Here is a 16,074-nt window from a genome sequence, read left to right as displayed (position 1 = left end):
GCCCTCAGAGTAAAAAAATAAAAACAAAACAAAACAAACACTTTTCTTAGGTTTTAAGGGAATTTTCTGTATTTTAGTTTGTGCCCATTGTCTCCTGTGCTGTCCCTCAGCACTACAAACAATGTGGCTGTGTTTTCTTTACTGTACCCCATCTTCCACATAATATATTTACACACACTTATGACATTCCCCTGATGCCTGAGTAGTCTGGCTTGTCTCAGCCTCCATTCACATGACAGATTTTTCAAGCCTTTAATCATCATTTTGACTCTTTGCATGACTCATTCCAGTATGTCCTTGTCTGTCTTGCACTAGGAAGCCCAGAAATGGAGTCACCATTCAGTGTGTCTCACCAGCACTGAGCAGAGGAACAAGATCACCTCCCACAAACTGCTGGCAGTGCTCCTAATGCAGCCAGGGTGCTGTTGTCCACCTGTGCAGCAGGGCATACTGCTAGCTAGTTCAACTTCTTGCCACAGGAAACACAGTTTATGTTTCTTTGCTAAGCTGCTCTCCAGCCCCTTGGTTCCCAGTCTGATTTAGTGCCTGAGATTATTTTTTTCCATATGGAGGACATGACATTTTTTCTTGTTGAGCTTTATGAAGTTCATAAGTTTATGAGGTTCTTTGATGAAGCCCATCTTGCCTACATGAGAGTCCCTGTGGACAACTGCACTACCTTCTCCTGTTCTTGCTGCTTCTCCCAGTTCTGTGTCAACTACAAATTTGCTGAGGGTCCCATGCTTCATGTTGTTAAAGAAAATGTTAATCATTGCCCCTAGTACCCAGGGGCATGCCAGTGACTGACTTCAGGCTGCATTTAATGACAGTGCTAGCAAGCTTTTGAGCTTGGTAGTTCAGCTGGTTTTCACTGCCCTTTTATCTAACCCATACTTTGTGGGTTTGTCTGTGGTGATGTTGTGGCACACAGCATCAGAAGCTTTATTAGAGTCAAGATAAATCACCATTCTCCCCATATTCACAAGCTGGTCATTTCATTGTAAGAGGTTATCAGGATGGTATGATTTCCTTTTCATAAATCCATGGTGACTGTTCCCAGTTTCCTTCTTGTCCTTCATATCTCAAGAGAAAAGGAACTGGGTACTTGTTTGGAAGGTGAAAAAAAACTTATTAAGCTTAGGCCAGGAAGCATATTTTTGAGGAGAAAAATTTCCAAGTGTTCTGTTTGAGATTTCATGCTTTAAAGGATGTGTTCTCTCTAGTACCATGTTTTCTATATTCAGGTCCATGGTAGAACAACAGGAGCACACAGGAGAATACTTGAGTTTTTATTTGCTGCAGATACTGTTACCAATACTGTATTTAATATCTGCCCTGCAGGTCAGCAGACACTCATCATGATGACAAGGGATTTTGAGCCAATTACAGAGAAGCAAATCCACCAAGATGAGTTTGGAGAAGGTGAGAGGTACACAGAAATGAAGTTGTCCTAGCTGATGTAATTGGTATGTTTTAAGCATGTGGAAAGTCAGGAAATGGATCTGAGGACTTCTGACTCCAGAAGAAATTTTATTTAGATTGTAATGCTACTGGACAGCTGAAGGGTAAAGTCAGTATTGTTACTCGTCAGCATTAATTCAAGTAAGTTCCATGTACGAGAGTGCTTTATAGACTACATAACTTCCCAGCAGGTTTTTAGAATAAAATTTGGGGAGAAGGTGTGGGTTGCTTGAGGCTGTGTTACATAGTGCAGAGTAGTTAAGGAATACTGTAGTTAAGGAATTATCTGTAAATCTTCTGCTACAAGGATTATTTCTTCTTCAGGAAAGTTTGTTGCTCTTGGCTGGGGTAAAAAGGAGACACAGTTCCATGGATCAGAAGGAAAACAGGCAGCACATCGCAAACAGACGGTATTATACTGCTTTTTTTTGTGTCAAGCTGATGCTCTGTCAGGGAAACCATGCATAAAGAGAGTTTCTGTTATTCCTGTGGAATCGATTTGCAACCACCTTTCTGGTAGTTCTCTTCATAGGCTGCTTCTGTCTCTTTCTGTGTTGTCTGAAATCATGCATTTTTATCTTCCCTTGAATTCAAGAAGGCATCAGGGAGTACTTACTGCTTCTCAGACAGAGCTCAAGATAAGATGTGCAGCCATCCCAACATCAATCATCATCAAATCTCAATTCACTGTGTGTCCAGATTACGCACTGCTGTCTATAAATAGAGAATCTGGTGCATGGGAAGGATAGCGTGTGATCATGTGAAGAGACAGTCATATGCACTTGAAGGAGGAGCATGTAATTTCTCTCTCCTTGCCTCCTTTGGGCTGAACTCTCTGTGGATATATCTTTTCCCTAGTCTCTCAGCCTCCTTTGGGCTGAATTCCTCGGGGATCCTCCCTCGTGGGGAGTCCCACTTATTTCAATCCTTGTTGTTCAAAGAAAACTCCCGAGCTCGTTAGAATCTTGTTTCTCGTGTTTATTAACTTGACAGATCTCTTCAAGCTGGTTACAAGGTTAATCTTTGCAATTTGGCACATTTCTTTTTTCTGATGGTACAAACAAGGCCTTGTGGCACACTTCATGTCTGATGCACAAAATGGCCCCGAATTACGCAGTTCTTTTATCTTTATACCTGTTTTTACCCAATTAACAATAGACATGTATATTATTTTTCTTAATGACCCAATGACCCATCACCTCTGTGATGCACTGCGGCATTTTCTATCCAATCACTCACTACCACCCAAAAACCTCTAGGAGATGAACATGAAGTGGAAAGAAGAAGGGACACGAGACAACACCCTAAATCCTCCATCTTGTCTCCTGTTCTCTAAACTAACCTTTTCACCCAGTGATTTAAAAAGCTTTCTAATCTACACACTTACATTTTTAGCTTTTTTCATCTAACTTTAACATTTGTTTTCATGTATCACCATGAAAACATGCTCATGAATTTCATATTATATGGAATTCAGTGTTTTTCTAGATCTTATAATTAAATATCAGAAACAAGGGCACACACTCTGTATTCCAGAATCCAACAGAGCATTACAAAACTAGAATTAAATAGTTTAAATTCTAGTTTTAATTCTAATTTAGTTTCCTAAAACAATATTTTGAATAATGAGTTTTTACCTTACTAGTCTTGACACTTTTTAATGGATGGCTTTCATCCTGAGGCTCTTGAAAGAGCAGTCTGTTTAGACGAAGACGCTGGGTTGCCTTCCCAAGCTTTGATGCAACTTTCTTTTCTGTGACTTCAGGAGGTGTTGCCGACATCAGCCTGGGATGATGGCAGGCCTCGGGTGACATGGAGAGGAGACGGGCAGTTTGTTGCAGTGAGTGCTGTCTGTCCAGAGACAGGTATGGCACCAAACTTCTTTGAAAAACCAGCACGTGTAAAGGGCTTCTTAAGCAGAATCTAGGTGAGACAAGAGCTATTTGTGATCTGTTGGCCAGTTAAAGCAAGGGTGAGCTGAGCTATTTAATTGCCCTTTTCTCTGCTCTGACGTTCTCAGAGCCATTTTATAGACATGATATTTGGAATAGTTTCTTTGTGGTTTGGTGTCCAGTTCAGTGAGGCACCAGGAGAGAGTACTACTTCATAGTTACTATCTGAACTGTTTCTTTCACCTGCTCAAGCTTTAAACAATACCTGCTAGACTCTCAATGCTAAATGGATTAATCTGTTTGGTTCATATACCCACTGTCATTCATACTAGAGTTTAGCCTTGCACACTTTTTTTAAATACTGGTGATACTTTTGCTTTGGTTTTGCCCTGAAGTCAGAGAGGTGATGAGCGTATGCATTACTTCTAAGACTGTAACTGATGTTTTCCATGATAAATACTACTTTTTGAGCAGTTTAAATGTGTTGGGTCAACATATTGGGCCACATAAACCACACTGCTCTTCCACATGTTTGGGGTTTTACCTTCAGTACTTCAGATTAGGGAGGACTGTAAATTTATAGCAAGATTTTAACAATTCTGTGGTGATAGCTGGAGGGGTAAATGATTATGACTGAACTACATCAGACTGAAATTCCTAACACAGTTCCTTTAGTCACTTGGTTACTATAGGAGAACAGCCTGACACAGAGTAAGTTCTTAGCCCTTAAGGTGTACAAGAGAAATCTTCTTTTTACACATCTGCATTAAAATTTGCTCTTCTACCCTCATAAAATTAGGTAAGTTTCTTCCTAGTGCTTTCTTAGACCTTTGTCTCATTGATTTCTCACCCTTAGGTGCTCGGAAGGTCCGGGTATGGAGCAGAGAGCTTGTGCTGCAGTCCACAAGTGAGCCTATCTCGGGATTAGAACAAGCACTGTCATGGAAGTGAGTAGTACCACAGTCTGATGCTGACAGCAGTGTTGCTTGTATTCCCTGGTCACAGTCTTTGATCAGCATCATTTTAATTTCTTCAGCCTTTTTTGTACTTTTCCCAGAACTTGAAGAAATTTGCCCTCTGATTCAGCATGAGGAAGAGTAGCCCTCTAAACCCCGAAAATCCTAATACTTGCATCACAAGTGGGAAGAAGGGGTAGATTCTTTGCATATAGTCAGTGTCAAGTGGATTTGGGCTCAGCTGTATAAAAAGAAATACTACAGGTTGTTGCTGTTGGACACAAAATAAAGAGCATGGATTCAGTTCCACAGCAGAAAGAGCATCATCAGAAGGTTGTTTAAAACTTTCCTGCCCCTTTTATAAGGTGTTCCAATACAGGTTTAACATGACTGGTAAAGGGAACAACATCTCTCTAGTCCCATTGGTGGAATAAGAGAAAACACACTCAGAACAGCTGTACAGAATTATTTTGAGAAAACCAAGTTATTTACAGAAATGGTCCTTGAGAGAGAAATGTTCCCAAGAGACTTTCCTTTGGAAACAGATCAACCACTGACAGGCTGAAAACTCTTTCAGACTCAGAAAATCAGGTCCACAACAGGTTCCTTTCCTAGCGCTGACATTTATCTGGTCACCTGTGGATATCATAAGCTCTGATCTGTGATGGACCTATGACTGTCTGAGCAGTGCTGAGGAAAACACATCCTCTGCTATCTTTCTTTGTGTCACTGAAAAAAATGTGAGATGACTGGGGTTTAAAATGACAGTTAGTGATTGTCTAAGGAATTAATTTTCATTTGACTCTTTTTAAGGCCCTCAGGAAATCTGATAGCATCTACACAAGAAAAACCCAACAGACATGACGTAGTTTTTCTGGAAAAGAATGGACTTCTTCATGGAGAGTTCACCCTCCCTTTCCAAAAAGGGCAGGTCAAAGTAAGTTTTTTGTCTGGGCTTCTTTGATGAGAGTGTAATGGAGAACAGGACTAGATCTCTTCCAGTTCTAGAAAGAGGTTTTTAGCCTAATACTTTGTGTTTATCCTAATGGAAAAAGTGACCTGAAAAGAGAACAATGAGGAAGCCTGTGGATAAGATGCAATGCACTCTGGAAGCCCATAGTACAAAGACATGTAGTAAAGGATGATTGTAGCCATGGGGTACTTATGGGCTCTATATACTTTATACTAGGCAAATGATTCAAAAGTACTTTTCAGTATGTCAGCCATTGCAAGAGTGAAGTTATATACCCACATTATCCCAAATAAGGGAGAAGCTATGCTAGGCCATTATTTCAGCTTCTGTGCTTGGATGCTGAGAGGTCTGTTGGCAGATGCTTTCCTCAGGAAAGCAAAGAGAAGACTGCTGTCATTTTTGTGGCCTCTTCATCTGTGGTCTCCTCAGGATGCCTTGTCAGGACCTTTGCGATACATGAGGGCTCTGTTTGTTTATTAACCAGCACACTGTTTGTTGTTGGAGCACCTCCTGGTCTTGTAAACTTTCTGGGAGCAAGAATATTAGTCAGAGCCATGTTTGTTTCTGCAGGTTAATGAAATGCTTTGGAATGCAGATTCTACAGTCCTGGCTATATGGCTGGAAGACCTGAAGGTGGAAAACTCCAACCCAAACACTTATGGTGAGAGCACTCCATAAGGCTCTGCCTCTTAATGTTTGCTTGTAAATGTCATTAGCAGTGGGTACTTACTTGGAGCACAGGAGATGCTGTGGAGGCTTACCAGTGGCTTTGAGACTGCTGTGCTGGTGTCATGGTTTAACCACAGACAGCAGCCAAGCCCCACAGAGTTACTTGCCCACTTCTGCACCAGCAAGACTTGGAGAGAGAATCAGGAGGGTAAAAGCTGAAAAACTCATTGGTTGAGATAATAAGAGTTTACTATGAAAAAGCAAAAGCCACATGTGCCATAAAAAGCAAAGCAAGGAATTAATTCACCACATCCTATGGGCAGGCAGGTGTTCAACCATCTCCAGGACAGCCAGGCCCCATCATGTGTAATGGTTACTTGGGAAAAAAATGCCAACACTCCAAATATCCCCCTCTTCCTCCTTGTTCCTCTCACTTTATGTATGAACAAGTCATATGTGTTCGTGACCGTGTTCAGATGTCACATGGTCTGAAATACCCCTTTAGTCAGCTGGTGTCATCTGTCCTGGTTCTGTCCCCTCCTCACCTATGCATCCCCAACTTCCTTGCCAGCTTGGCGTTAAAAAGATGTGAAAGATGTTAGTTCTCTGCAAGCCCAGCTTAGCAATAACTAAAACATCACTTATCCACCCTGTGTTCAGCACAAATCCAAAACACAGTCCTGTACTTGACACTGTGAAGAAAATTAACTACACCAGCCAAAACAAGCAGAACAGGTAGTTCAGCCTGAGTTCAAAGTATCTTCCAGGCTGGAAGTGGTACAAATGAAATACTAAAGGTCTGAGCCCTTCATTAAACAAGGGTACCGTCTCACAGAGGTAGCTCAGTGAATTTTAGGATTGACTTCTATACAGTGTGTTATTTTCTTATGCTGTGTGTTGTATGACACACTCATGGACTGAAGACTAGAAGTATTATTTTAATTGCACTTAACCCACCCCTAAGAAGGCCAGTGGTGGTTGGAAGCAGGGGTTTCAGCTAGATCTGAAATACTAGTCTGTAGTAACTATGTTTTTCTATAGTTCAGCTGTGGACCACAGGGAACTATCATTGGTACCTGAAGCAAAGTCTACACTTTCGTAACTTGAAGGAAAATCAGTTGGTTTCACTGCTGTGGGACCGAGAGAACTTGTACAGACTACATATACTCTGCCAGGACTGGCATTACCTCTTCTACGACTGGAATTGGACTACAGACCATGGGCTCGGGGAGAATAGTCAACATATGGGAAATGTGGCTGTTATAGATGGAGGTAAGCAGTGGGACAGCTTTTCAGCTCTAGGGTCAGAAAAGATGGGGAGACTTTTGTATTCAGTTCTTCTTTTAATTGTTTCTACAAAGCTTTTAGGGAGGGGTCCATGTAATTGATAGAAGCTTCAGGGGTAGCTTGTTGAAAATAACCAATAAGAGTACAGCAACCATTTTCCTGTAACATTATTTCTGTTTCTAATAAAGAATCCAGAAAGAGCTTTATTTAGGCATCTTGGATTTTCTTCTCTTTTCTTCCTCAGATAAAGTGCTTGTCACAGCCTTCCAGCATGCTGTGGTACCTCCACCCATGTGTACCTATGAGCTCCACCTCCAACAGGCAGTTAATCAGATTGCATTTCACACAGATCCCAAACATAGTGGGGACATGGCTGTCCTGGATGCTGATAACAGGATCTCTGTATACAGATATGGTGAGAGCATGTTGCAACCTCATTTAAAGAAACTTGTGTTCCTGAGAAAAGTACCTTGGAGACTACTAAGGTGGTGGTCACTTAAATCTTTACACAAGACATACTTCATTTAAGTGTGAGTTCAAGTTCTGTTCTCAATTCCAGTAGTTTGAGCAACATAGAAGCATTTTGCAAGTTCCTTGACTTTGTGAGAAGACAGTGCTTGGGACTTGACTATTGTCAAGTAATTCTTGTGGTAATATTGCCTTGCCTAGCTTCAGCTTGATTGCAGCACATGGTGTCTTGCGTAAGCTGCTCTCATGGCATGATGGTGACTGTTACTGGGAAGTGTCTGAGAATCTGTCTGGGGCACCCAGCACTTCCCAAAGCAGTTCTATGTATTCTGTTGTGAGGAAACAGCTGTTTTGTACTGCGATGTTGGAACGTGACTCTCTTCCTCAAAGTGGGTGTTAATGACAATTACGTTTTGGCAGTACTAGTAGGAATGGCACTTCCTGACTTTTTAATACTTTCATGTAGCATCTACTTTTTGATAAGTTTGAAGATGGAAGGGACTCTCTTGAGAGGATCTCTAAATTCTGCTTTGTTCTGCTTTGTGTTTGCTAGGGCAGAGTACAGTGAATGACGCTTCTGTCAAGTTTGGAGCTGTGGGAGGAAATGGCTTTAAAGCAGCTGTGGAAACACCATACTTGGATAAAACCTACAGGTAATATAGAACTACTACAGCTATAGTAGGGAGAAGAGAGTTGTAGCTGACTGGATGTTTTAGAGGTCACAGCTCTGACCACTTTTCTCAAGGTTTTTAAGAGGCTGTCAGATAAAATGGTTTCAATTTGTTGACACTGTGTCTTCAACTAGTGCGGAGAACTGCCCTTTTACTGAGGTCTGAATCTAGCAGAACCAGTGACTGTTATTGACAGCACTGAAATATCCCTTTCTGTGCCTTCCTGTGCCTGGTGCACAAAGGAATGATGGTGTGTTGCTCAGGCCTATGATCACAAAACACGGAGCAACAGAGCTTGCATGGCAGAGACAGTGATGACATTAAAATTCCCACCATGCTCTCTGTTTGTTCCTAGAGGTAGTTGGCATGGAAGCAGCACTACCTAGGGAAAACAGATGGAGCTTCTAGGTCTCATCCTTTATCTCCAGCTCAGCCTGTAGCAGGATTCATGCTTTGGCTATTTGTGTTTCTGCACTGGAGCCCTCCCAGCCGTGGTGTGTATTTGAACAGCCAGGCTGTGCTCAGGAAGTCCTCTGCCTCTCTAGTGAGGTGCCCTACTGAAATCATGTTCTATTTGTGTCCCAACCTCTCTTATTTTGTGACAGAGTTGATGTGAGCAGCAGCAGCAATGAAGTGATGAATCCTCTGGGGCTCCGATTTCTCACCTGGCTGCCAGATGACAGCTTCCTGGTTGTTGGTCAAGGTCAGCATGCTGCTCAGTCTGTCCTTCACCATCTGACTGCAGTGCCTCACGTGGCTGGAGCTGAAGAAGAATGCCTGAACTTACGGTACTAGAGATCTGTCAGTTGTGGCTGAAGTCTGAGAACAGTTCTGGACAGTGCCAAGAAGGAATTAAGTCTCTTATTAGACCTGCAGCCTGGAGGCCATGGGTTGTGGAATTTGGCTCTCTTCTGGGCAGGAGAATGAAACAGGTCATGGAGCTGCCTACTGCTCAGCATTTGCCTGTAGTCCTAGTGCCTACACCCAGCCTAGCAAGGGTGCATGCTAAACATGCCTGTATCAGTACAAGATAGCTCTGTTCCTTGGAACTGAAGGCACTTGTGGGAGAAGGCACGGCACATAACACTGAATACCTCCATCCTACCCTTTGCCCACCATTATCAAGGTCCAGAAGGGGATCAGTAGCCATAGAAACTTCTGTCCTCCTCCTTGTCCTCTTCCCCTGCTGGACTTTGTAGGGCCAGTTGAGCTAAAACCAAACACAAAATAAAGCAAACTGGGGTACAGAAATGTGGTTCCCAAAGAGATTGAGAGAGCTGCTTTTTGCAGCGCTCACCCAGCAAAGACAGAAGAGAAAAAGAGGGGTGTGTTTGCTGAGTGCTGCAGTGCAGAGAGTGACCAGCACAGTTAGGCAGATGCCTGTTGGCTGGAGTTGCTGGTGCTGTGCGGTGCCACTGTCACCTGACGTAGGTGTGAGAAGACTGCAGAAGACCCTTAAGTGAGCAAAGTATGTCCATGCTGGAGATGTGCATCTTTTCATCTGGCTACAAGAAAGGCAGAAACAAGGTATCTGCTCTTAAGTGTATCTGCTGTGACTGACGTTCTGTATTTTCCCTGACTTGCATCAGGTTGTCAGTGCCTGTTGATGGAGAAGTGATCAGCCTGTACTGCAGCCCAGTGACCAGAACTGTAGCTCTGCAGTTGACTGATAGACGGATCCTAAAATACATGTGGGGTAAGCTGGGCACTGTTAAAATACCTGGCCTTTGGTGTAGTCACTAGGTATAGTTTCTTAAAAGGTTTACGAAAAAATCTTAAATTTTAAAAAATGCTGCTTTTATATTCCTCAGCTCCCAGAAAAGGGGTGAAATTAGTGATTTGTGTCAGAATTCAATTAAAGGTAACTTTATATAGATACACATGCATATGTTAATACAAATATGTACACACACAGGTTCAGTGCTGACTGACTGCCACGTCCACAGATCTCTCTCATTCCACAGTGGAATAAAGGCACTACTGAGCCCCTGGAAGTTACCACTGCCTTGTCTACTGTGTCCTGGAGTTCTGTGCCAGCATTCCTCACCCCTGTCAGGGAGTGTAGCTTACTCCCAGTTCTGGTTTCCTTAAGATACGTGTCATGTGGTTTTAATGTCTGAATGTTTGATTGGCTGGAAAACAATTAGATCTTCTTTGCTCTTTAGAGGCTTCTACTCCAGTCCTTGAGCCCTGGTGGAGTAGCAGTAGCTCTGCTGTGCAGTTCCCCTACCGTTGTGTGCAGATTTCCATCACGAGGATCAGCGGTGAAGTAAGTGAGACTACGAACAGATGAAATTCCCAGCTCAGTTGTTATCTGTGCCAAAAGTACACCATGGTCCTCTGCCCAGGGCCCAGTGATGCTTTTTCATGATGTTCTTCATAAGGCACTTTGCAGAGCTGAGAGCTTATCTTCCCTTACCTTCTAGAGCATTTCTGGTGGATTGCAGTTAACACCCGTTCACGCCGTTCTATGAATACAGTGAATAATTTCATTTAAGAATGAGAAAATTCAGATTGGAAATTTCTAGTAGTTACTGCTACACTCTTTTTTGAAAGGACTGTTTCACTTTGTTTTATTTGAATTTAACCAATTAGTAAATATGGCTGCACTGGTTTTTCCTGTTGGAGATTGTTTCTTTATAGTTCCTACAGCTTAAAGAATGACTAGCTGTTTTGCTGGTATTTCAGGGGTTTCCTTCCTTCAGTGTGCATCCTGTTGTAGGAAGCTGCTTTGCTCTGCTCTTGAGTGGTAGTTTTCCTCGAGTATCCTAGACCAAGTGCTGCTGAATAGAAAAGCCTAGATTTCTGGGATGGCTTCTGCTTCCATTTTGTGACTGTGCAGTAGGCAAAGCTGGATTTTCTGCCAGCAGATGTTCAAGTTTAAGCCCTGCTGGAAGAGAGGTTGGGTGACTTGCTGTCTTGGCTTCTCTAAGTAATTCACATGATATACTTGTTACCTAATTGTAAGGTACTTCAATCCAGTGCTTGAGTGTTGTGAAAGAGGAGATTGTGATGCTGATAGTTGTCATTATTTTAATTACAGGAGGTGATCTTGGGCCTCACGGATCGATGCCGGTTTTTTGTTAATGATGTTGAGGTACAGAGCTTTTGTCCCTCATTTCATCCCCTTTTCCTCTGCCAAAGGCAGCTTCTGTATTCTGGTCTGAGCTGTGATAAACTTCTGGTTTTTTTACAGGTTGCTTCTAACATTACATCATTTGCAACATACAATGAGTTTTTGTTGGTGACAACCAACTCACATACCTGTCAGTGCTTCTGCTTGAAGAACTTATCAGTGAAGGGTAAGTATCAGCACCAGCTGCCTGCTGCTGCTAATTTGTAGCATTCGTCTTGGAAACACAAGATGTTTCCATTTGTTACATCCAAACCTGTTGTATTTGAGTTCCTCAAAAGAAGTGTTCAAGAGATGAGGGTAGGAGAGCTCTTTCAGAAATCTACCAGAGAGCAAGGAGCTCAGGGAACTGAATACATATCACATGCTTTTCACAGGGAAGAGCATTAGTGCTGTAGTTGACACTGTTTCCAACAGCTTAGCCCTGCATTCTCTCCCTTCCCTCCATGTCCAGAAGAAGAAGTGTGTGTGCTGTTTGAGGGTATATGGTAGAGTGGGGATCACTGTAGAAAGAGTTTCTGGTGGTGTCTGGCTATAAGAAGTGTGATGACCTTGGTAAAGACAGGACAACTTATTGGTCCTTTACACCCTTCAGTGCTACTCTTATCTGGTCTGTTGAGCTTTGTCATCCTGTTGTGCAGAGGATACACTTCTGCTTTGTGTACAGGTACAGTAGTGATTAGCACTCAGCAAGTTCTCAGCCTGTCAGGAATTGTTGAAGATCACTGCTGTACTGGTGGCTTGGTTGGTCCAGTACAACCTCGCCTGGCTCCTACAACATAGGAGGTCCTTAATGCAGCGCTGTGCTGCCTGTGCCATGTGTGCTGATGTCTGTTGTCTTCAGCCCTCCAGGCTGGCCTGAGCAGTGCTGCTGTACCCAACAGTGAGACCCTGCGCAAGGTGGAGCGAGGCTCACGTATCGTCACTGTTGTTCCCCTGGACACAAAGGTTGTGCTGCAGGTCAGTGCTCTGCCTGTGTCTGCTGACATCAGGGTGTGCAGGGGCCTGTCACAGTGGGCACCTGGCCAACCTGCAGTGTGTGCAGTGCTGCAAAGCTGGTGCCTTACAGTGCTGCAGCATAGCACCTCACAAATCTCCAGCTGCCTGGCTGGATGCAGAAGGGTTTTGAGCATGCCTTTGGGAGTAGGTTTGGTACAGGCAGATAGGCATGTGCAGAATATGGGGAGGACTATTGCTAGTTCCTAATGGCTAAGGAAGTGCAGTGCTACATATTGTAGCCTCTCACCATGAATCTGAAGACTCACTTTTAGTACTTATTAGCAGGCCTGCATTAGCCTTGGTACTTATTTTTTTGCTGAGCTCACTCTTCAGAGATTCACAGAATGGAGAATGGTGTAATTTGAGAGGTACTTTCGGTGGTGTGGAGCCCAACACCTTCCTCAGAGGAGAGCTAACTTGGAAACTTGATCAAATTGCTCTGGATCATGCCTGGTTGGGTCCAGAGACCAGCCTTCTGAGGAAGGAATATTTCTGAGCTGAGAGAATGTTCAGGTATTTTTCCACAGTTGTTGAAATTGCATGTCCTCTGAAGTGAGCCAACAGGCCCATGCACTTGCAAGTAGCAGACAGGCCTAAGAAATTTGCTGGTTATCACTTTTCCCACAATTTAGGCAGAGTAACTACAAGTAATTGTGTGGATCTTGTGTTGTAGATGCCAAGAGGAAATCTGGAGACCATTCACCACCGTGCTCTGGTTCTTGCCCAGATTCGCAAGTGGCTAGACAGGTAAATGGCACTGGTGTATGCTTGTCTTCCCTCCCCCAGTCTGTGCTGTTAGAGGCTGACTGACCTGGAAAAGAGAGGGAGGCTAAACTCAGAGGAATTGACCTTGTTAGAGGGAACAAAACTGTTCCAGGGTGACCACCTAGAAGTCTAGCTTTCGCCTGTGCCAGTTACTTCTCATTTCACCACTGAAGGGTTTATTACATGTGCTGAAATTGTGTGGATTGGAGAAATCTTCATCTCCATTCTCCAGACATCTCAGCCACTTTAGGATTAAGCTGACTGTTTCCCATTTTTTACTGAATTAATTTACATTGAAATTTTCAGAAAAGGAAATTAATACAAAATGTAACACTCTCTTTTAATGGTGATAAAAATAATCTAAGTTCTGTTTTGCTTCATCAACCTTGTGAACTGGTGTGTCCCACTGCAAGGGTCAGCAATGAACTATATTGACTTGGCACATTTTTCTGAAAGGCAGTCTACACAGCTGATTGTGTAGGCTGTTCTCATTCCACTGTTTCTGTGCTTGGCTCTAGTCAGTTGCCTTTATTTGCAATTTTCTTGTCCACTATGTAAACTCTCCTGTTTGACTCATTCTTTCAGGCTGATGTTCAGGGAAGCTTTTCAGTGTATGAGGAAGCTGCGAATCAACCTCAATCTTCTCTATGACCACAATCCCAAGGCAAGTCTGCCCAGTTCTCTTGTGTTGTTTGCCACACTAAACTACCCTGGAGTCAACTGAACAGTGCACTCAAAAGTGTAGCTGTCATTTCTGCTTTTGGCAGTGATGGCTGTTCTGCACTGCAACACCATCATACAGACAGATCTGATTTAGCATTTCCTTCATCCTGTACTTTCAGAGGTCTCTGATTTATTCTTGTACTTGATGTACATGTTCTTAGTGTTCAGAATAACTGTGGTAATACTCTTGCTCATTTCAGGTATTTCTGGAAAACACAGAAACCTTTATCAGGCAAATAGAGTCTGTGAACTATATCAACTTGTTTTTCACGGAACTGAAGTAAGTCTAAGTCTGCAAATGGAAGCATTTGTGTAATCAGTGGTGGTACATTATTTTGTCAAAATTCTGGCAACTCTTCAGTGTGGGTGCAAGGAATCAGAAATCTGGCATTAAGTTATAAACGTTTGAGTAGGCTCCATAGTTTCAGGGATAGTGTATCTTGTTGGGAATTCCAGTTTGCAGGCAGTCATTAGATTTTTGCAGCAAGTAATTAGTACATTATCTGAGCGCTTTGACTTCTCTGCTGGGTTGCTGTAGAGCAGTAAATAAGAACAGAGAAAGTTTTGTACCCTCATAAAGAGGAGCAAGGTGGCAGTGCATTACCTAGTCTGAGGCCAAGATACTTGCTTGGATCCTCAAACCAAGTCCCCTGACTCCTTTCTTAAAGGCTCAGTGATTAGACTTTACGGTGATGGTAGTTTCAGGACTTCTCAAGGTTGCTAAAGTCAAAAATTTTGTAGGAACTGGTACTATCACTTAGGTGTTTGGTTTGATTTTCCATCTTGACCTAACCAGAAATAATAGCTAATGGCTTATTCTTCTTCATGGTTCAGTGGGTAAATCCACAGTGGATTTAGTAGAAGACAACTGTATTTTGTAAATCTTGCCTTCTGATATTTTTGTGCTACTGAAGTAGTTGTTTAGCCACTTTCATGTGTTTATTTTTAATGCCTCTCTTGGCTGACAATCAGTTTAGACTGACAGATTTTTGGACAGCTTCCTATTAGTGTGGCAGTTAATGAGTAGTTATTTTCTGCTTACATTTGAGTTCCTTAACCTTACTGTCTTTGTTCTGGGCTACGTAATGGATGGTGCTCTTATTCACATTACCTGTTTTTATCTAGAGAAGAAGACTTCACAAAGAGTATGTACCCATCTCTGAATGGTAGCAGTAACAGCCAGCCACACCAGCATCCTGATCAGAAAAAAGTAAACCTCATATGTGATGTGATGAGAGTTGCCATGGAACACATTGACCCTCAAAAGTGAGTACCTTCTTACTGTAGGTGAAGGAACCATTAGAGAGATTTCTAGTAAGTCACTGGCAGGATACAAAGCTGTCCTTCACATCAGTTGTTTGGCCCTAGGTTCTCTGAGGTAAGCTTGTGCTTCACAAAATTAACTATACCATGCCTTGCTCCTGCTGAGAATGCTGTCCTGGAAACACCAAATAATTCCACTGATAGCATACCAACATTTTACTACCAGAATTAAAATAATAGATGTAGGATGCTTACCTTATGTTTAGGAGATGGCAAGATTTTCATCTTGTTGAGTTGCTGACTGAAGCAGCTGGCCTTTTGTAAAGATATTAGTGTCAAATTATTCTGTTTGATACTGAATTACTTCATAAATGATCAGCTCCATGTTCTTGATTGATTGCATTTTTGGTAATCGTTCTCCTTGGATGAATCAATACCAGACAAAGATAAAACCTGGGCAAATAGGTTAAAAGCAGTGCCTGGTGAAATGATGCTAAACTATTGGCAGCTTAGTGTTAAACAGTGTAAAGAGATGAGATGTGGTGAGTAGATGCTGAGCCCTAAGAGTTTAGACACTTTCCAGCAAACTGTTTCAGAAAAGAAAGCATCTGCTTGGCTGGGAAAGCTCTTTTGAAATAGTAAATGTGAAATGTATGGAAGTATAAATAACACCCTAGAAAGCTTTCCTTTTATAAAAAAGGCTATTTTTGTGCCAGATTTCATTTGGAAAACTATCCAGCTATCTGAATATTTAGAGAGAGGTATGTCCTCGTCAGCATGTTGGCTGGCATGGTAATTATTAATTAATGGTAAT

The 16,074-nt window shown here is 42.4% G+C and overlaps 1 protein-coding gene across 2 annotated transcripts in view; it reads left to right on the top strand.

Annotated features, from left to right (window-relative positions):
* Positions 1-16,074, top strand: part of ELP1 (elongator complex protein 1) — a 33,544-nt gene that overhangs the window by 3,756 nt on the left and 13,714 nt on the right. For both annotated transcript variants that reach the window (XM_015653234.2, XM_015653235.3), the window contains exons 4-22: positions 1,342-1,422; positions 1,786-1,871; positions 3,227-3,326; positions 4,210-4,300; positions 5,123-5,246; positions 5,853-5,943; positions 6,993-7,223; positions 7,483-7,653; positions 8,260-8,359; positions 8,983-9,165; positions 9,967-10,073; positions 10,543-10,646; positions 11,421-11,474; positions 11,574-11,679; positions 12,355-12,470; positions 13,183-13,256; positions 13,860-13,938; positions 14,198-14,277; positions 15,123-15,263. In XM_015653234.2, coding sequence (XP_015508720.1) covers positions 1,342-1,422; positions 1,786-1,871; positions 3,227-3,326; positions 4,210-4,300; positions 5,123-5,246; positions 5,853-5,943; positions 6,993-7,223; positions 7,483-7,653; positions 8,260-8,359; positions 8,983-9,165; positions 9,967-10,073; positions 10,543-10,646; positions 11,421-11,474; positions 11,574-11,679; positions 12,355-12,470; positions 13,183-13,256; positions 13,860-13,938; positions 14,198-14,277; positions 15,123-15,263 — 2,119 coding nt within the window. The remainder of the gene's footprint in view (positions 1-1,341; positions 1,423-1,785; positions 1,872-3,226; positions 3,327-4,209; positions 4,301-5,122; positions 5,247-5,852; positions 5,944-6,992; positions 7,224-7,482; positions 7,654-8,259; positions 8,360-8,982; positions 9,166-9,966; positions 10,074-10,542; positions 10,647-11,420; positions 11,475-11,573; positions 11,680-12,354; positions 12,471-13,182; positions 13,257-13,859; positions 13,939-14,197; positions 14,278-15,122; positions 15,264-16,074) is intronic.

This window comes from Parus major, chromosome Z (genome assembly GCF_001522545.3).
Source record: "Parus major isolate Abel chromosome Z, Parus_major1.1, whole genome shotgun sequence".
Classification (NCBI taxonomy): Eukaryota; Metazoa; Chordata; class Aves; order Passeriformes; family Paridae; genus Parus; species Parus major.
The sequence above is the reverse complement of the archived record's forward strand: the minus strand, read 5'-3'. Positions and strand labels throughout refer to the sequence as shown.